General features: G+C 41.8%; 1 protein-coding gene across 7 annotated transcripts in view; it reads left to right on the top strand.

Moving 5' to 3' along the window:
* Nucleotides 1–21744, top strand: part of LOC129851127 (forkhead box protein P1-B-like) — a 246278-nt gene extending 224534 nt beyond the window's left edge. For 6 of the 7 annotated variants that reach the window (XM_055917425.1, XM_055917423.1, XM_055917428.1 and 3 more), the window contains 7 exons: nt 8761–8971; nt 9103–9179; nt 9892–9993; nt 12359–12480; nt 13668–13737; nt 13961–14127; nt 17216–21744. In XM_055917425.1, the coding sequence (XP_055773400.1) occupies nt 8761–8971; nt 9103–9179; nt 9892–9993; nt 12359–12480; nt 13668–13737; nt 13961–14127; nt 17216–17354 (888 nt within the window). In that variant the 3' untranslated portion in view covers nt 17355–21744. The remainder of the gene's footprint in view (nt 1–8760; nt 8972–9102; nt 9180–9891; nt 9994–12358; nt 12481–13667; nt 13738–13960; nt 14128–17215) is intronic. The other variant, XM_055917427.1, reaches the window with a different exon arrangement.
* Nucleotides 21745–22164: the final 420 nt, after the last annotated feature.

Raw genomic sequence — 22164 nt, 5'->3', positions numbered from 1 at the left:
TACACTATAGACTGAGATAGACCAGGCTTCATACTATAGACCGAGATAGACCTGGCTTCATACTATAGACTGAGATAGACCAGGCTCCATACTATAGACTGAGATAGACCAGGCGTCATACTATAGACTGAGATAGACCAGGCGTCATACTATAGACTGAGATAGACCAGGCTTCATACTATAGACTGAGATAGACCAGGCTTTACACTATAGACTGAGATAGACCAGGCTTTACACTATAGACTGAGATAGACCAGGCTTTACACTATAGACTGAGATAGACCAGGCTTTACACTATAGACTGGGTTACACCAGGCTTCATACTATAGACTGAGTTAGACCAGGCTTTACACTATAGACTGAGATAGACCAGGCTTCATACTATAGACTGTGATAGACCAGGCTTCATACTATAGAATGGGTTACACCAGGCTTCATACTATAGACTGAGTTAGACCAGGCTTTATACTATAGACTGGGTTACACCAGGCTTTAGACTATAGACTGTTCAGGGAGTGGGTGTTGATGGGAGAAAAAGCATACAACAGAAATGAATGCCTCATTTCTTCGCCCTAACGATTAAAGTAAAGTATAAGGTTTTATTTATTTGCACCAAAGTCAACAACTGAAAGACAAAACAGTACAGATAAAAAACAGATAAAAACAAATATAATATAAATATAAAAAACAATATACAGTTGAAGTCAGAAGTTTACATACACTTAGGTTGGGGTCATTAAAACTTGTTTTTCAACCCCTCAACACATTTCTTGTTAACAAACTGTAGTGGAAATCAAACTGGATGGACAACAGAAATAGAGGAAGGACTAAGAACAAACAAGAGAGAACTATTATAAAGCAGACTGTGTCTGTAAAATGTGTATAAGATGTATAAATTGAAGGTAAAAACAGAAATGTTTATCAGTTTACTCCAATTGGGGGATCGGTGGTAGGGTTTGCGGGGAATAATAATAAAGGTATACTCTTTAAAAAAAGTATGTATGTCTATGTAGGTATGTGTATGTATATATGTGTATATGTATGCATACGTGAATGGATATATATATTTACCCAAAAAAATATGGGGGATTGGAAATGATGCAGACAATTACATTGGAAGCAACATTCTTTCCGCAATATTAAGCTGATCCACCCCCCAAAAAAAAAAAAAAAAAAAAAAAAAAAAAACTGTCGTTTTGGCAAGTCGGTTAGGACATCTACTTTGTGCATGACACAAGTAATTTTTCCATCAATTGTTTACAGACAGATTATTTCACTTATAATTCACTGCATCACAATTCCAGTGGGTCAGAAGTTTATATACACTAAGTTGACTGTGCCTTTAAACAGCTTGGAAACTTCCCGAAAATGATGTCATGGCTTTAGAAGCTTCTGATAGGCTAATTGACATCATTTGAGTCAATTGGAGGTGTACCTGTGGATGTATTTCAAGGCCTACCTTCAAACTCAGTGCCTCTTTGCTTGACATCATGGGAAAATCAAAAGAAATCATCCAAGACCTCAGAAAGAAATTGTAGACCTCCACAAGTCTGGTTCATCCTTGGGAGCAATTTCCAAACACCTGAAGGTACCACTTCCATATGTACAAACAATAGTTCGCAAGTATAAACACCATGCAGCCGTCATACCGCTCAGGAAGGAGACACGTTCTGTTTCCTAGAGATGAACGAACTATGGTGCGCAAATTACAAATCAATCCCAGAACAACAGCAAAGGACCTTGTGAAGATGCTGGAGGAAACCGGTGCAAAAGTATCTCTATCCACAGTAAAACGAGTCCTATATCGACATAACCTGAAAGGAAGGAAGAAGCCACTGCTCCAAAACCACCATAAAAAAAGCCAGACTACTGTTTGCATCTGCACGCGGGAACAAAGATCGTACTTTTTGGAGAAATGTCCTCTGGTCTGATGTAACAAAAATAAAACTGTTTGGCCATAATGACCAGGAAAAAGGGGGAGGCTTGCAAGCCGAAGAACACCATCCCAACCGTGAAGCACGGGGGTGGCAGCATCATGTTGTGGGGGTTCATTGCTGCAGGAGGGACTGGTGCACTTCACAAAATAGATGGCATCATGAGGTAGGAAAATTATGTGGATATAATGAAGCATTATCTCAAGACATCAGTCAGGAAGTTAAAGCTTGGTCGCAAATGGGTCTTCCAAATGGACAATGACCCCAAGCATACTTCCAAAGTTGTGGCAAAATGGCTTAAGGACAACAAAGTCAAGGTATTGGAGTGGCCATCACAAAGCCCTGACCTCAATCCCATAGAAAATGTGTGGGCAGAACTGAAAAAGCGTGTGCAAGCAAGGAGGCCTACAAACCTGACTCAGTTACACCAGCTCTGTCAGAAGGAATGGGCCAAAATTCACCCAACTTATTGTGGGAAGCTTGTGGAAGGCTACCCGAAACGTTTGACCCAAGTTAAACAATTTAAAGGCAATGCTACCAAATACTAATTGAGTGTATGTAAACTTCTGACCCACTGGGAATGTGATGAAAGAAATAAAAGTTGAAATAAATCATTCTCTCTACTATTATTCTGACATTTCACATTCTTAAAATAAAGGGATGATCCTAACTGACCTAAGACAGGGAATTTTTACTCTGATTAAATGTCAGGAATTGTGAAAAACTGAGTTTAAATGTATTTGGCTAAGGTGTATGTAAACTTCCGACTTCAACTGTACAATATAAGTACAAAAAAAGTGTGTTCAATCAGTTCAACACAGCATACTAATTATAAATGTACATGATATATTAAGTATACAAGAAAAAAATGTTTTGAACATGTGTGTGTGTGTGTGTGTGTGAGAGTTAGGCTACATGGAGGAGACTGCTGGGTAGTTTGGTTCTTCAGGCTGACCTCTAGTATATGCTTTAAGTTATTGAGGGATGATGATGTTTTGACTATGTGAAGATAGGAATTCCAGAGTATGGAACATCTGTATCTGCCAGAGAATTGACTATGTGAGGTGTTGCAGTGGGGAGACTGAAGGTTATCGCTGTGTCTTGTGTTGTATGCATGGGTTTAGGAATTAACCTGGAAGAATCCATTGAAAGGTTTAGGTAGATTTTGGCTTGGGCGGTATACATTATACTGGGGTATTTGGAAAAAGCCACAGGAGGGTTTTTCAATACTGTCAATACCGTTAACTTTTTCTTGGATGTTTAAAAAATAATAATTGTTAATATTTTAGGTACTTTTTAAGTAAATATCTGCAGTCAACTTGTGCAATAGGTTGCTTTCTTCATTTCATCTGTCAAATTAATATGTACTTTACAGTAGTCCCCAGTCACGTGTCACGTGGTGTTTGTTTACAAGCACACAGCGACCAGAGACCAGAGCCTTGTGAGTAACTAACTGTCATGCAGCATGTGCCAGGTGAACTAATTACAGTATGGAATTCACAACTGAATGTTTGCCAGCTAGATATCTTATGACTATTAAGTTACCTGGCTAAAATATGCTAAATGCTCTGCAGTTGAGCATTTGGTTTGCTAAATTAGTAGCTAGCTAGCTATTTACTTTACTAGCTATTTACTTGTATACTTCGCAATGCGCTCGTTAGCATATTCTAGTTAGCATTTTCTATGACGATTCCTTAGTAACGTTAACGTAAACTCACTCACTTTTGTACATCGCCTTGGTCCATACAATTGACCTTATTTTAGCGCCCCAAAAACGTAATACTTCCAGATCAACTGTAATTTCAATACCATTGTAAAGCACAATTTCTCCCCTTTCCAACAGAATTCATGCCGAGACCTTCACGCTGCCAGTTTCTGCATAATTCAAGAAGGCAATGAGCTCCTTTGGGACTTTTTAAAAATGGCGGGTGGGGAAGCAAAACTAATGCGTGATAGTGAGAAGGAGAGGAGATGTGTGGGAAAACTACATTTTTTCACTCGATCTGTCCACCTTATCGCCTCTAAAATGTAAATAAAACACGATAAACAGTTTATATAATGTGTCATTACATACCTATTTGAAGGTTTGTGTCGAATTTGAATCAGGTTTTTAGGGCGGTGCTAAAGTGATCTTAGAAGTAAACAGCGGCTTTGAGAATCATGATCGCTTACAGTGATGACGCAAAAAATGCCTAGGTATCCCCCCTTACCCCCGTCACTGTCCATTTTTTGTATTTAAACGATGAGAGAAGTGCTACACCTGGTGGAGAGAGATTGTAAGACAGAAATAGTTGCTTTATGTGTGCTGTACGTTATGGCATGACACGTCACGATAGTTTTTTTCTACTTTTTTCCAATACTATAGAGCCATTACCATGTCGATCAACACTTGAATAGAAACGTAGTTCACACCCCAGATTTTGAAGTCAACACAGTCGCCACAGTCCCATTAGTTGTCTTTGTCGCCTCGTTTGAATGTCGCGGTTGCGCACATTTATACGGAATGGGGTGAGTTTATGTTACGTGTTAACATTCTGCTAACTGACGTTTTTTGGGCTTTGAATATTAGTACTGCTGTCGATATATTAAATACCTGCAGTCAACTTGTGCGCTAAGTAATAGATAAAGCAGATCGCGTTCATTATTTTGCCCATTAGATATATTTTCATTATATAACTTTTTTATTATGAAGCTTACTGGGACTAGTTTCCCAAAACAGCGGTTTGAGCCAGTTTGTTTACAAAGAAGCACAAAGAGCAAAATGTGAGGTGAGTCACTCTTGCAGCGCAACTTAAGTGAGGTGATCAAGTTACACTTGTATGAAATCCACTACTAATAGCACCCCTTGTGTGCAATACCGGTAATACCATGTAATCTGGATACCGCCCAACCCTAGGTAGGCTGTCTGGGAGGTATTTGTAGATGAAGGTGTATAAATATATTAATGTTGTGGATAGACAAAATATATTGAGTCTCTTAAACAGAGGGGCCGATGGAGCCAAGTAGTTAGAGGAGGTGTACATTTATTCTGTGTGATGAGTAACTTGTGTAGGTAGGAAGCATATGTACTGGCCCAGACATTATTGCATTAAATGAGATATGGGTAAATTAGGCTGTAGTATAGCGTTAGGAAGCGAACCCGATGAACCAAACCACTAATCTTTCTGATGATAGCAACAGACTTCACCACTTTGCTGCAGACAAAGTGAATGTGATCTTTACAGGACAACTTTTCACACCTAGGAATCTAGTGAATGAAACTCGGGGCCATTTCATTCGCACTAATTGAGATTCTGGCACCTTTTCTTTTTGACAAATGTTGCATTTTTTTCAATTTTAAGATTAAGTTTTATCTGGAACCATTTAGAAAACTTGGCCATGCCTGTGTTGGCTTCATTGATTAGTGAATCGAAATTCTTGTGAGATAAAATTAAGTTGGTATCATCAGCAAAAATAATGGGAATTGTAGATCTTAGAAACAATACCAGTTTCCATTGATTAATAAGGAGCACATACACTATATGTACAAAAGTATGTGGAGACCCTTTCAAATTAGTGGAGTTGGCTATTTCAGCCAGACCCGTTGCTGACAGGTATATAATCTCAAGCACACAGCCATGCAGTAGAATGGCCATACTGAAGAGCTCAGTGACTTTCAATGTGGCACCGTCATAGGATGCCACCTTTCCAACAAGTCAGTTCGTCAAATTTGTGCCCTGTTAGAGCTGCTGTAAGTGCTGTTGTTGTGAAGTGGAAATGTCTCGGAGCAACAACGGCTCAGCCACGAAGTGGTAGGCCACACAAGCTCACAGAACGGGACCAAGTGCTGAAGCATAAAAATTGTCTGTCCCTGGTTGCAATTCTCACTGCCTAGTTCCAAACTGCCTCTGGAAGCAATGTCAGCACAATAACTGTTCGTCAGGAGCTTCATGGAATGGGTTTCCATGGCCGAGCAGCCTCACACAAGCCTAAGATCACCGTGCGCAATGCGAAGTGTCGGCTGGAGTGGTGTAAAGCTCGCCGCCATTGGACTCTAGAGCAGTGGAAACGTATGCTCTGGAGTGATGAATCATGCTTCACCATCTGTCAGTCCGACGGACAAATCTGGGTTTGGCAGATGCCAGGAGAACACTACTTGCCCAAATGCATAATGCCAACTGGAAAGTTTGGTGGAGAAGGAATAATGGCCTAGGGCTGTTTTTCATGGTTTGGGCAAAGACCCCTTAGTTCCAGTGAAGGGAAATCTTAATGCTACAGCATACATTGACGTCCTAGACAATTCTGTGCAAGCCAGGCCTATTCGACCAACATCAGTGCCCGACCTGACTAATGCTCTTGTGGCTGAATGGAGGCTAGTCCCTGCAGCAATGTTCCATCATCTAGTGGAAAGCCTTTCCAGAAAAGTGGAGGCTGTTATAGCAGCAAAGGGGGGACCAACTCCATATTAATGCCCATGATTTTGGAATGAGATGTCCGACAAGTCCACATACTTTTGATCATGTAGTGTATCTACAGCACACGTCATACAGTACACTCTCCTACATAAATACATATACTGTACATACACAGTGTCAACTGAATAGGATTACGTTTATTCCTTTGAGCTTGATTGGGTAAAATTTCAAGACAGAATGCAGCGCATAAACAGTGTGTGTGTGTGCGTGTTTTGTGTGCGCGATGCGTATGTGTTTGTGGTTGTCATTGTGTGGTTGTGGGATTGTGTGTCTGTAGTTTGTGTCACTAAGCATTCTTGTCAGAAATCTGACCTTTTCACAGAACATAATTAAAATTAAGGAGGGAATGTTTGTTTATTTTTTCTTTAGCAGCTTGGCGAATCAAAGCCAGTATAATTAGATCACCCATTACCATTTAATTAATTTCTGTGTGAAGTCTCATTTTGTCTCTGCACTGGAGTGAGCCCAAATGGTGAGGGAAACAAAGGCCATGCTATTACCAGGCTGTCTGGCCTATTGTTGAGGGCCACTCACTGTTTATGGCTGGGGAATATGGATGAAACATGAAACAAAGACTGCTAGTCAACAGGAAAATAAGTCAGACGCCCAGTCTATTGATAGTATTGTGTCAGAAAACAATAAACCCAAGTGTGATTTATTTGGGTCTTGATTTAGAATAACACACTTGTACAGTAGTGAATTTACAGTATACATTTATGTGTTAATGGACATTTTTTCAGCGGTCGATCAAGTCTGAAAATTGAAAGTAGAAATAACATACTTCTGAGGCTTTTTTAAATACACTACAAGTTTTACATTATATATAACAGGGTGATCAAATTAAAATCCTACATGTATTTGTGTAGAACTCTGCCAAAAGGCATATTTCGGCCTCAGAATTGTAAATTAACATTAAATGCATACTTATCTCTATTGATGCAAAAAAAACAGACACAATTCCTTTGTTTTAGCAAGTGAAATGCAAATGAATACAAATACAAAAATTTCATTTTTCATTTCATTTAAAAAATCACACTAGCCGTAACCTGGTTAAGTCAATGCCATGTCAAGGATGAATTAAGCAGTGGTGCCAGCCATGCAGCTGTCCCCAGATGTCTTTATTATATACTTGTCTATCATATGGGGCCATCTCAATGGTAATGACTGCTAATAGGGTTGTGGTAATTGGGTGTCCATGTAGGCTCCATGTGATGGAGGTGAGATGTTAAACACTGTCTGTTCACTTTCACCTTCAAGCCCCCGCCTTCCTTGCATCTCCACTGTCACCCACAACCATTATCAGCAAAAATTTGACATCTGATACCTCCAAAGCAATTGACAGCTTCGACATTTTATTAATTTGTTAGCAAAGTCCGCAAATGATTGTCAAAGAGGTGACGCCTCCTTCCCACTCTCTCTCTGTTTTTTCCTCCCCTCTTTCCTCGCAGACTGAAGTGGTGTTTAATTTGGAAACTGGCCTCCTTCGGGCAAATTAGCAATTAGAACAATTTTGTGGGAATATGTATATGTGTCATTAGTATTCTTGCAAATTAATAACTGGAGCAAAGGGTCAGGCTAGAATTTTCCACTTGACTGCTGCTCCACTGTGGAGGCAGTGTTTTAGAAGCAGCCACATCTGCTGGAAGCCATGGTATACCTTTGGAGCACTTGGCTTAATTAGTTTACCTTGTAGCCATTATTACTAATATCTCTCTCCCACTCCCTTTTCACACCCCACCCCTCGAAAGAACAGCAAACCCTCTCTCTCCCCCTTCTACAAAATATTCCGGAGCCATCTTGCGCCAGCCAGTATAGCCCTGATGATGGGGTCATTTAGATACAGCATTTAATCATCACATCACCTCCATAAGCATCTCCTAATTAGAGTCCTTACAATACAATTTCAGCTTGTAATTAGCCCAGATTGTCTGCTTCCTCTACGTGGCTTATTAGTGGTTGCTCAGCGGGAGGTGAGAGTCTCACTGTCATTTGTCAGGGCTGTTAGTGCCGCCCATCTCCCCTCACCCTTGCCAGTCGCCCATCCCCGGGGAGGGAAGGGGGTTGGTTGAAGTGTGTGGGTGTGATCTGCCAGCAGATCAAACAAAGGGAGGAAAACAGAGAGCAGGAAGCTGAGCCGTTAGGGAAGGAGGAGGAGAGGAGAGAGATCCATGAGGAGGAGGTGAAAGAAGTGACGGATGGAGAAGGAGGTGGAGAGAGAATGAACAGGACGTTTAGTGAACGTTCACGGATCATCCTCAGGGTGGCCCATAATTAAAGCTGTGATCAGCCTAGCCAATGAGACGTCTTGAGACACTGGATAATTAACAAGCTCCTGTCTGTCTGTGTTGTGTTTTGTTTACTCTCTCTCCCAGCTCAACCTGGTGTCCAGCGTCACCCTGTCCAAGACAGCCCCCCCTGAGGCCTCACCCCCCCTGAGCCTGCCCCAGACCCCCACCACCCCCACAGCCCCCCTGACGCCCCTGTCCCAGGCCCACTCCGTCATCACCCCCAACAGCCTCCACCACAGTGTGGGCCCCATGCGCCGACGTTACTCTGATAAGTACAACATGCCAATCTCCCCAGGTACTGGACCCATATATCCCCCCCCCCCCCCATCTATCAGACTGCAAATGGAAATGTTGTGTCTATAATAGCTACTGACTATGGCTTTTGTCTATGTCCGTCTGTATGTTGTGGTTGCTACCCTTGTACAGATATTGTCCAGAACAAAGAGTTCTACATGAATGCTGAAGTCAGACCTCCCTTCACGTATGCCTCGTTAATACGCCAGGTAAGGATCCTCTGCTCGGCTGGCTCCGATCTGCTCTGGGCTGGTAACTTGTAATGCATTTAATCTCTCACTTAAAGGAATAGGGCCTTTAATCTGCTTCAGTGGCTTCTGTCGTTAACAGGGCACGCAGCAGATAAATATTCAGCCAAGACACAAACTGCTTATTTTTTCTCTATGCCTCCTTGTTAAATTTCAAATACAATTTAGACGTGCAGTGGAAGATTAACCATCTGCAAATGAGTGGAAGAATGAGTGGAAGAATGCGCCCGGGACAGCCATATATAACAATTACTTTTGATTAAGCATTACAGTGGATGTGATTATGAAATTCATTTCACACAACAGTAGGGATGAACCTGTTCTAAGTTGGCCAGTCAATTATCGGCCGACTCGCAGTAATCTGTGATCTCAGGAATTAATCTGAGCCTGGCATAATTGCTGGCCTGTAATCTGCCTGAGAAATGTTTTCGCTTCCCTCCATTTACACTGCCAAAAGAAATATATTCAAATTGCAAAATTTGAATGGGAACCAGACAGTGTTCCATAAACAAAGCAAGAGGGTACAGATCGTGCACAAAATCACACAGGCAGACCATGCTGTCTGTGTTCTTTCAGGAGAGCACACACAACCTGCATGCCACTTGTGAATAATATTTGTTTTTCAGAGGGAACAATATGTTAAATGTTGTTTCTGTCTCTTGGTCTTTTCCAGGGTATCCTTGAATCACCGGAAAAGCAGCTAACACTAAATGAAATTTACAACTGGTTCACACGAATGTTTGCATATTTCAGGCGCAACGCCGCAACATGGAAGGTAAAATCAGTCTTCACCTTAGACTAATATAAAGTGCAGGGATTGTTGTGTTGATCTTGTGGAATTATACTGAACAAAAATATAAATGCATATAGCAACAATTTCAAATATTTTACTGAGTTACAGTTCGTATAAGGAAATCAATATTCACAACACAAAGCAATTTCTTGCTGTTTTTCTTTTCTTGAAGCAAACACAAACAAATGTTAGCCATCTAAGAGCTAAAGGACCTGTGTCTGTATAATGTCGTTCTGTGGACATTTACAATGAATAAGCTATCTTGTTTTATGTACACAGAACAAAAATATAAATGCAAGATACAACAATTTCAAAGATTTTACTGAGTTACAGTTAATCTAAAGAAATCAGTCAATTTAAATAAATAAATTAGACCCTAATCTATGGATTTCACATGACTGGGCAGGGCTGCAACAGGTCCTGGGAGGGCATAGGCCCACCGACTTGGGAGGCAGGCCCACCTACTGGGGAGCCAGGTCCAGCCAATCAGAATGAGTTTTTCCCCACAAAATGGATTTATTACAGACAGAAATACTCCTCAGTATCCCCGCCCCCCATACCCCCCAGACGATCCCAAAGGTGAAGAAGCCGGATGTGGATGTTCTGGGCTGCGTGGTTGCACGTGGTCTGCAGTTGTGAGGCCGGTTGGACGTACTGCCTAATTCTCTAAAATGACGTTGGGGGCAGTATATGGTAGAGAAATGAACATTAAATGATCTGGAAACAGCTCTGGTGGAACCTCCTGCAGTCAGCATGCCAATTGCACGCTCCCATAAAACTTGATACATCTGTTGCATTGTGTTTTGCCACAAAACTGCACATTTTATAGTGGCCTTTTATTGACCCCAGCACGCACAATCAGCTTCTTGATATGCCACACCTGTCAGGTAGATGGATTATCTTGGCAAAGGAGAAATGCTCACTAACGGATATAAACAAACATTGAGAGAAATAAGCTTTTTGAGCATATGGAAAGTTTAAGGGATTCTTATATTTCAGCTCATGAAATATGGGACCAACAATTTACATGTTGTCTTTATATTTTTGTTCAGTGTAAATGATAGTGAAATATATCAAGTTTAAATGCAATGAATGAGCCATTACCCAATTCATAACCTTGCCACATTTATTCTATCTAAATAGAGCCACTCCTAACACAAACACTGTCCGCTGCCTTGCAGAAAAATTATGAGGGAAAACGTGCATTCTTGTTAAAAATCCCCAGCTAATATTTGGAGATGTTTTTGGTGGTGGGTGGCATCGGTTTAACACACCAATGTGCTGCCAGGGACTCCTGGCCGAGACCCTCCCACAGAATTAAAACTGAGAACACCTTATTTCTTTTCCACTGGGCCACACACAGGCAGACAAACCCCAGAGAAAAAGAGAGGGCAGACAAAAAGGAGGAGAGAAGGAGTAAGAGAAAAGAGAGTGATGAAGCATTGAAGGCTACCCTCATAAGACAGGGAGGGCCTGTAGTGTAGCGTATCCACAGTGCAGCTGTGAGTGAGAACCCCTAGCCCCTCTCCACGGCTCACTGTCCTCCCTCAGCTCTCTAACTGCCTGTTTCCCCTGCCGCTGACAGCCCGACCATAGGGGCACATTTGAGTTATAAACAAAAATCCTACACTGTGACACACTCCTGCATATTAGCGTGCACACACACACACACACACACACACACACACACACACACACACACACACACACACACACACACACACACACACACACACACACACACACACACCTACTGTATACACTAGTCCTCACACAAACACTCAATAAGGTACTCAGATGACAAGGGGCAGAGTTCTAATCTCATGTGTCAGTGATTGGTTAATTTAAAAAAGGTAACCTGCATACTCTACAAATTGTCTCATGAAAAAGCTTATAATGTAAGCCAACAGCTAAAGCTTTTGGAAATGTGTCTTCTTCCTTATTGTTCAATTGTAGGTAAAGTCATAACTGAAACTAACAAGCCTAACAGACTTGTTTATTTGATTACGGTCTTTGTTCAGTCTGTTTTTTTGTTATCAAGGTCTTGGTGGCTCTTCTCAAATGGCTCATCATAATTTAAGGCTCTGTGAATGATATCTTCAAAGGATGTTGTTGAAATGAAACTGTATTGCCATAGTAACTGGAAAATATTTCCACAATGTTTTTCTTGTTTGAAACTTTACTGCCGATAGATCACTGATACTTGAAAAAATGTACAATGATGTCCAGGTTCTATCATGTATGTGCCTGTCTAAATGTTTCTTCTCTGAAATGAAATGTTAATGATTAGACATTTTCGTGTGTTGATAGAATTTTTCTCTCCCTTCTTTTTTTAAACCAACTGCAGAATGCAGTCCGGCATAATCTTAGTCTTCACAAATGTTTTGTGCGAGTAGAAAACGTTAAAGGGGCTGTGTGGACAGTGGATGAACTAGAGTTCCAAAAGAGAAGGCCACAAAAGATCACTGGGTAGGTCTGCCATCTCTGACCGACTCTTGTGTCTGGCTGGTTGTGGATCTATGGGAAGAGGCTGCTCCATCTCATTGTCTGTGTGCCACGATGCCCCCCAAAGTCCCTGCTTGCTTTGGTGTGCAGCATCCCCCATGCTTTCAGTACTCTGCCCCTGGTGTCGCATCATCACCCACATTGGCTTGTACTTGTTTTCATTTTCATTTTGATCCTTACCCTTTCCTCCCTTGTCCCTCTGTCTGTCCCTGTGTCTGTCTGTCTGTCCCTGTGTCTGTCTGTCTGTCCCTGTGTCTGTCTGTCTGTCCCTGTGTCTATCTGTCTGTCTGTTCCTGTGTCTATCGGTCTGTCCCTGTGTCTATCTGTCTGTCTGTTCCTGTGTCAATCGGTCTGTCCCTGTGTCTGTCTGTCTGTCCCTGTGTCTATCTGTCTGTCTGTTCCTGTGTCTATCGGTCTGTCCCTGTGTCTATCTGTCTGTCTGTTCCTGTGTCAATCGGTCTGTCCCTGTGTCTGTCTGTCTGTCCCTGTGTCTGTCTGTCTGTCCCTGTGTCTGTCTGTCTGTCCCTGTGTCTGTCTGTCTGTCTGTCTGTCTGTCTGTCTGTCCCTGTGTCTATCTGTCTGTCTGTCCCTGTGTCTGTCTGTCTGTCCCTGTGTCTATCTGTCTGTCTGTCCTCTGTGCTGTTGTGTTGTGGTCACTGCATGTGCATCTGGCTGCCCTGCTGCTTGTCTCCCACCCAGGGTACCATCCGCACCAACCTTTCCCAGCATAAGTGCTTTGTGAGAGTAGAGGACGAGTTTGGGTCCTTTTGGACTGTTGATGGTGAGGAGTTTAAATGCGGCCGCCATATACAGCGAGGCCGGCCTCAGAAATACACAGCTGATGAGAACTTTGATGAGCTGCTAGTACAGTAAGAACGTCTGCCTGGCCCACCCCGCCTCCTGAGACCCAGCTCCCCCCCCCCCCCCCCCCCCCCCCCCCCCCCCACTACCTGCATGCTCTGCCTCTGTGTTTAGCTCTTCCTTTTTACATCATGCTTTTACAAAAACTGCTTCCATCAACTTGTCTTGTCTTCCTTACAATGAAAACAATTAATTTAAATGAGTCAGTGTTTTTTCATTGTGTGATAAAATTCCCATTATTTTATTAAAAGAAATACGAGCATTTTCTAAACTAAAGTTGTTGTCTGCAGAAGTCCAGCCTTAGTGAAGAACATCCAGACCAGCTTGGGCTATGGTCCGGCTCTCTCTGCAGCCTTCCAGGTAAATATGAATACTGTCTCAGTATCAAGCTCTATTTACCTTGTACCCTTTTACTGTGAGGGGAAAGAAAGGCAGGAAATAGTAAACATAACACTGTCTCCACCTCCGACTCCTGGTCACTCTTCCTTGTTTTTGGATGTAGTGCTGGTGGGATGGAGGGAAGCTGAAATGTGCTGACAGTTCTCTTCCGTTTCACTGTTTTAACACTGTGCATGCTTTTCAGGCTTCAATGGCAGAAAACAATATACCTCTATACACTACTGCTTCCATTGGAAGTCCTACCCTCAACTCGCTGGCGAATGCCATCCGAGAGGAGATGATTGGAGCGATGGACCATGGAAACAGCAACGGCAGTGACAGCAGCCCAGGACGGTCTCCCTTGCCAGCTATGTGAGTGGCTCCTTACTTTCTATTTACAGTATCTGTTTAAGACTGAAGGAAAGGAAAGATTTTCAGCTGGTCTCCACTGATTCAAATAGATCCCAAACAGAATGGATTTGATCAAACATTATTTTAATTATTTAAAAAACTGTTACCCCCTTTTACTCCCCAATTTCAATCTTGTCTCATCGCTGCAACTCCCCAACAGGCTCGGGAGGCGAAGGTCGAGTCATGCGTCCTCCGAAACATGACCCATCAAACCATGCTTCTTAACACCCGCCCGCTTAACCCGGAAGCCAGCCGCACCAATGTGTCTGAGGAAACACAGTTCAACTGACGACTGCGGTCAGCCTGCAGGCGCGATGAGCCAAGTAAAACCCCCTCGGCCAAACCCTCGCCTTCCTATGGGACTCCCGATCACGGCTGGTTGTGATACAGCCCGGGATTAAACCCGGGTCTGTAGTGACGCCTCTAGTACTGCAATACAGTACCTTAGACCGCTGCGCCACTCGGGATGCCCAAACAAATTTTTTGATCTAGCATTTTAATATCACCAAAAATGCCTTAAAATTGGATATTACGTGTAAATAACATATTTAAGGAACATGAAACAATGCTAAATAAAATAAGCATGACATTGGAGCGGTTGAATGAAAGGCCAGAACCGTGACTGTGGCTGCAGCCTTCCCTGAAAAAGGAAACTCCACCTTCTAGAAGGTTCCAAAGCCAGGCAAGGCCGGGAAGAAAAGACTGGAGCACTCTTGTTATTTCAACACAAAGTTTATAACTCTCCTTTATTACGGTAAAAAAAATGGTCCTACTGTCGGCTGAGTCCCGCCATAATCACCCCTCCAATTTCACAAAATGCCAGAACACAAAGTGAAAGAGCTGTTGTCTCCTCCACACTGAAACATGAGTTAGAACACATTCAAACCCTCTCAGCCGTCGAAAGAAAAACAACAAAAAATCATAATTAGTCTAGAATAAATATTCCAAGGTTCCCATGTAGGAAAACTGTGGTCTGCCTGGAAACCGCAGTTCCCTATTCACTTGTTGTATAGCACTGTCTGCTATGTTGTTTGAAGCCTAAAATAATATGGGGCAGGCAGCTTCATTTCCAGATGTGGGGCAGACCACGGATGTGCAGCTCTGCTAGATTTAGGGATGGCCCTGTGAAATATCTCAGCTAGAGGGAAATTGTGCCTGAAAACAAAAAGGTGCAGTAATGAGCTTGTGGCGAAATGGAGGAAAGTGCCATCCCTAATCACTGTGAACATAGCTTTGGGCATCGCTCTGGAACAGGAAAGGCAGAGACAGGATGGGTGTGCTGGCCCAAAGGCTGCCTCATCTCTCTCCCTCTCTTGAGGCTGATAAAACCCATATACTGAGCTATTTCCACAATGACTATGTGGATAAGCTTTATATAAGAACAAAAATGCATCAGAGCGTAATACTTCAGTGCATTCGTGCAAAGCACCATTTCTTCTATCTTCTATGAAGCAGCACGCCTTCAAACAAAGTTCAGGTTTACTTGCTCCTCTATTGCTCTAAAGCCAGCTCCCTCTCTCCTCTCCATTCTCCAAGAGACGCACCTCACACAAGCTACAGAATCACTAAATCCTCATCCCACACAAACCAAACCTAGCTCATAGACGCAACGTCTCACAGGTCTTCACCTGGCGTACAGACAACGACTGGCTATGGAGTGGCCCAGGCCTTACATGTGTTTACCAGCTGCCTAGCTCAAAGCCCTGCATGGTGTTAGACAGAGTTAGACTTTTACTACAGAGAGGAAACCATGGCTTTTCTATTTTACAGGCTGACTATAATCAGGTATCCAGACCTAGCCAGCTAATTAGCAGAGTGTGGAGTCAGCATGCAGTTCAATAGCATAATAATAACAATTTCATGTTTGCCCTGCAGCCAGGGATTGAGACCTGAGGCGATGTGACTTGTGAAGTTACTTTGATCTGAAACCAATAGAAAAGCTAACTTTACTTTTTCCCCTGTTTTATAATCACACCTACACTAAATGTGTCAGCTCATTAGCATAGAAATGTCTCCATCAAAATGATTGCATATTACATAAGACATTTGTGCGTAAATAAATCAGATGAGTCTGGGGGGGACAGAGAACATGCTTGTCCCTGGTCGCTGTTCAAAATGGGCTCAGCATCTCCTACTGACACCGTACAGCACGGGGTTGGCACTACAGGTTAGAATGGGAAATATCCTGCAGCTTCTCATAATGTTTTCATTTTTTCCCTCCTCTCTGCACTAGTCGGGCCTCCTTTCCGTGCGCTTTATTCCTGCGGTGTTTCTGTAATGAGAAATTTGGCAGATCTTGTAGAGCCCCCTTTGCCCCGGCAGTGGGCTGGGTTCATGTTTTGCCTTGTTTACAACTGACAGCATTATTATTCTCATAAGGGCTCTCTTTCTTATCACAGTGTTGTGTTGAGCTCGCCTTTCTGCTCTGCTCTCGCGCCTTCCTGCCAGCGCTTTTCTTCCATTATTGACACTTGGTGAAAATATGCATTAATTTTGGAGTTTAAAGCATGTATAGCGGTGTCTGGTCGCTGTGTTTGCTTGAAGTTGATTAATGATAGAAGCTGGCTCGGGGTCGTCCTCTGGAGACCCGCCTCGCAGGTTGTGCATGTTAACGAGTAGGAAGAGGAACACACAGTGCTCGCTGTCACTGATCTACCGCCACCAGGAAGCTGACAACAGCCCACTCTCTCCCTCCGCAGAGTCCATTCTCTTCTCTCCCCGTTGCACATTGTTAATCTTCCTCATTTATCAGTTCTAAGTGAATACCCTGTTGTCGGCTGCTATGAAAATAAAGCCTGCAGGTTTCCCGGGATTGGAATACCTTAAAAGAAGGTGAAGTTATCATCAACACCAGCCAAAAGAGGCCCATCTCAGAGATTCATTCAAGCCACTCGTTTGTTTTTGTTCCTCCTTTCTCTTTTAAATCTGAATCAATACATGTCTGTGATTTTCTTTTGAGGAGGGAATGAAAGGTTCAACAAGGGATTAACCAACTAAAGATAAACTAACTGGAACATCCGCTGTCTGTTTGTGTTCTGTTTCCATGCAGGCATCACATTAAAGAGGAACCGCTGGACCCGGAAGACCACGAAGGCCCCCTCTCTCTGGTGACGATGGCCAACCACAGTCCAGATTTCGATCACCACAGAGATTACGATGACGACCAGGGCCACGATGACATGCTGTAAGGTCGGGCCCCCAGGGGCCCCACCCAGAGGCAGAACTAACCTTAGTCATCTGTGAGACGCCACAACATCACAGATAACACAGATACAAGACTGCAGTCTCAGTCCTCTGATGACAGCTATCAAATGTTTCCAATTGACTTTTAGTGCCATTAAATACATAGTGAAAACACAAGAAAGAGAATACGTCCCACTTGGGAGTATTTTTGATTTATATCTACTTTTTGGTTTAATGGAACGAAAATAAGAAAAAAAGTCATTTCTACTCTACATGCGTTGGATGGACATGTTTGGTACTGCGGATGACTTCTTGGTCAGCGTGCTGGCTTCAAATCCAGGATGGACTTGGACTTGCACTGTGCAGCCAGTATGAACTTGGACCTGCACTGTGCAGCCAGTATGGATTGCATGCAGCCCACTCAACCACACTGAGCATGGACTGCAGAGGGGTTCTCTCTCTCTCACACACACAAACACACACACACATGCCTATAAACTCAAGAGATATTGAATGACGTTTAATTTACGCTATGTGTGTGTGTGTGTGTGTGTGTGTGTGTGTGTGTGTGTGTGTGTGTGTGTGTGGATTTTGTTCATGGTCACTGCCTTCACAATTTCATTGGTTTGCTTCCATCTAGGTTGGGAGGGATGTTTTTTGGTGTGTTTTGAGGGTGAGGGGTTTAAAATATAAACTATGTATTTTCCATTGTTCGTTGCTGTAGTTGTTGCATTTGATTTGTGTAACTGATCAGACCTCATGCTGTGGAGATTCTGTATGGTCAGCACTTAATGATGTTTAGCATTTCCTTTCTTGTTGTTTCCTCTCTTTATTTACATGAAGCAGAATGTCAAATACCATGTAGTATTTTTCTGTCATTTATTCCACATGCTTCAGAATGCCACCCCTCTAACATGTAGTCCATCCTCATCGCATCCCCCCAAGCTCATCAAGTCCATCCTCATCGCATCCCCCCAAGCTCATCAAGTCCATCCACAATGCACTACTCGTAATGAAGGCTCTCTCCACGCATCAATGAAGTTTCATTTAAGATGGGAATGAATGACAGAGAAATCATGCAGGTTATGATTTATCCTCATTCAATTATATTTTAAAATACCCCTTCAGGGCAGTGCGTTAGCTGCAACCAAATTTCTGATCATTCGCAAGCTCCCAGTTTTAGAAAGAAAATCAAATGTCAGGTGTGCAGTACAAAGATAATATTTTAGACCAACTAATTGTGATTCCTGAACACAACTCTCATTGTAGATTAAACATGTATAGTTTTCCACACTGTAATTTCAGTCATGGAAGGATTGTTTGGCCTTGCTTGAAGATATCAATGTTTTTTTTTTTTTAACCATATGCATGACCAGTTGGCTCTCAAATTTGTTTGTGATTATTAATAATTACACACATCAGATGAAATATTCATGTTCTTAATTTAGGGATAATCCCAAAACTGGCAATAAAATCTGATCATTGCTTCATTCCAGTATTGGCAGGCATGTTACGCCCCCAGAAACCCACACACCACAACATCAGCAGAACCCAATGACTAAGTCAGAGTAGTGATGTAGACCCTGCAATAGGGTGGATGGGATTGATGCTGGGGCTGTTGAGCTGTGAGGCTGAATACAAATGGGCTTGATCCTACAGTAGGTTTGGTTTATGATATGAAACAGGCTCATACAAAGACTCACAAACATTACTTTTAAAGACTGCAACCAACCACTTTGCATTTTTTATTTATTATTATTCTTTTTTGTTTGTAACTTTTGTTTTTAGTTGTTGATTTTTCTAAAATCTTGTTCTGTGACTACCAAAGATAAACTACAAAGTAAAAACTATTTTCTCTGTTTCATGCAATAGCAGATAAGGCCAAATATCCTCCATTCTCTCCCATTGGCTGTGAAAGGATCTAAAGATGGAGTATAGTCTCAGCTGTGTCAATCCAATTGCACATTGATTAGAGAGGATGCTCCTCAAGATGTCTGACTGTCATTAGCTCTAAAGCCAAAGGAGTCTCTTGTTGAGTGCAGTAGCTGCAGGACTTTGCAGTGACCACAACTGAAAGGGAGATGCAGAGAGTCAGGCAAACATGACCAAATTAGGGGAACATGTTCTTTGGGCCAATGAGAGGAAACGGCATCACTCTGTCTATCAGCAGCAGATTGCTGTGCAACCTAGGGGGATGAAAGGAGATTATGGTCATAATGAGGATGACAATGATTTAGCAGTAGACAGGAGAGCTTTGTAGAGAACAATGTGAAAAGGATTCTATACTTCAACTGGACCACCCAATGATTAAATATTTTGTTTTATTTTTTATTCTTTATGAATTTGTATCCTTTCCAATGATTGTATGCCACTTTTGAGTGAGTCCTGCTATCTTGGTGGGATTCTACTGTTCTTTGTTAACATTGGTAAGGCTTTATGATTGTGTTTAGTTTCTGTCAACGTATTACTTTTTATATTAAAAAACACTCCTGTCAACTAATAAGCTGGGTACAGGGTACTTTATGGCAGTTATTTGAACATTCCACCATGCATTTACTATTACACATGAAAAGGGCAATTCAGAAAATGTATTTAATATCTATTAGCATGCAGCTGTGGGATGGGTTAGTAACAGCCGGACTGGGATCGTGAGAACAACTTGAGCTCATCCAAATCTAGTCTTTTGCTGGTTTGCTTGGTATTGTAAAGGGGGGAGATTTGAACATTCTCACTATGTGTAGCTTGACATTACTAAAGATAACAGCCTGCGAAAACTGTACGCATACCTCAGTTCCAACCTATAGGGAATAATTCAATGAAAAGTGAAAAAACAACTTTCACCCAGTTGTACTTTGTTCTATGTCTTGCATGTGTAGTCTAAAACTGGAGAGAGATAATTTTTCTGTAAAAAAGACCAAAAAAAGTATATGAATATAAAATTAGACCTTGTTTATCTTGAGGGTCTCACAATCCAAACCTTAGGCCTTTTTTCATGAAGAAATCACCCAGCTTTATTTGATCCCATTTTCCACAATCTATTGTCATTTGTTTGGTCATGGGCTTTCCAACAGTAGGGTGTATGTACATGTCAGTATAGCCTTGTCTTTTTCTTGTCATTTTCTTTCCTTGTGTCTTTCAAAGATCAAAAATGCATTTGTGTTATTCTTTTTGCTTTATCACAACGGCTTTGTATGAACTATAAAATAGCTATGAAAACTGCTGTATGTATTGGAACAGCAAACTGTGCTGCAAATGTATTTTACTTAGTAATCCTTGCTTAAAAAGTCATACATGCAGACATCTGTGTGAGATGGGCGGGGCAGGGTTGGGGATTATCCCAGATTTTGGATTTTAAACTGTAAAATAGAAAACAGACTTTTCTCTGTTATCATTGACCTAAGGATTTTGTACAGATTGTTTTCTTCCTTGTGTTAAGCTGTTTTTGATACTTCCTTTTGATGGTCTAACCACTGCCTTCTGTGGCTATAAACATTACTGCTCGGAGAAATGGCAGATAGGTATATTTCCTCTACAAGACGGAGATATCTTGCATGACTAATTCCAGGGTCACAGAGATGAAAAATAATGGTTAAGTGGTCAGTAATAATATAAGGGTGTGTCAATCTAATGATATTTTATATGAAACAAATAGGAAAAAGAAGAAAAATATGCAGTGCCAAGATGTAAAGAATATTTGTTAAATGCTTTGTTTTTTCCCCCGAGGAATCCATACATACATTATCAAAGATGTGTCATCATCATGTTCAGTACATCCTCATTAGGTGAAATACATATCGCTTTTTAGTTGGCCTCTAAATATCTATATCTCAACTGTTTGGAAATGTTTATTTTTGATGATCAGTAAAAATCAAGCACAGCAGGTAGCCGACTTAAGTGGAGCACAAAGGTTAAAGGCTAAAAGTCGGATGTGAATCGGACTCTGTACTCATCCTTGATATATGTTGATTGTAAAACAAGAAATATCAGTAACCTTATGACTTTGCGGTGCTCTGTGTAGGTGGCATTAGATTCCCCCTCAAGACACTTGCAGCCATGCTAATTTACCACGGTTCCATCAATCATGACCACCCCACTGTCATTCACCGCTGTGTTGTACCATCACCCTCTTAACCCATGCTTCTGGAGGAGGGATGGAGAGAGGAAGGAGGGTACAGGAGAGCAGCTGTCACAGTGCTTTAATGCAGCAGCTAAGTTAGTTTTCTGTTGAAGCTGTACTCTGTAGTTTTCTGTTGATTAACTAAAGATTCTGCTCATCACCTCCATCATCAGTGTGTATCTCCTCATTCCTGGTCTGATGCAGACAGTTCTGTTGTACAGTCAGTCTCAGTAACTGACTTAAGCTTTCTAAAAATGCAATAAAATGCTGGTTGTTCACGTTTGTTATCTGAAGTCCTTCCTTACTTGGTTTAAATGGCAGGGATCTGTATACAAAGAGCACTGAAATGTGCTTGTCCGTGTGTACCAACGCAGGACGCAGAAAGGATAAAAGGCCACTTGATAATTTATTTATTTATAGAGAGTCATGTTATCTTGCCATAGCAAGTGGGTACTTTATACTCCAAAAATCTCCTCACAGCGATTCCACCTATACACTGATATTGTAATTTTTCAATTTTTTAAGTGCACAGATACAGGCCTGTTTGTCATCTTCTGCAGGACTTATAAGTCTATGATGATGACCATCATCATTTCAGCCTCAACATTAAATTATCTTGTGATTAAAAAGAGCAATTTAGGTAACAGCATTTGATAAGCTATAAATTGTAAGTGCATTAAAATTCCAGAAATATTAGC

This window comes from Salvelinus fontinalis, chromosome 3 (assembly GCF_029448725.1).
Source record: "Salvelinus fontinalis isolate EN_2023a chromosome 3, ASM2944872v1, whole genome shotgun sequence".
NCBI lineage: Eukaryota > Metazoa > Chordata > Actinopteri > Salmoniformes > Salmonidae > Salvelinus > Salvelinus fontinalis.
This window is presented reverse-complemented; position numbering and strand designations above follow the sequence as displayed.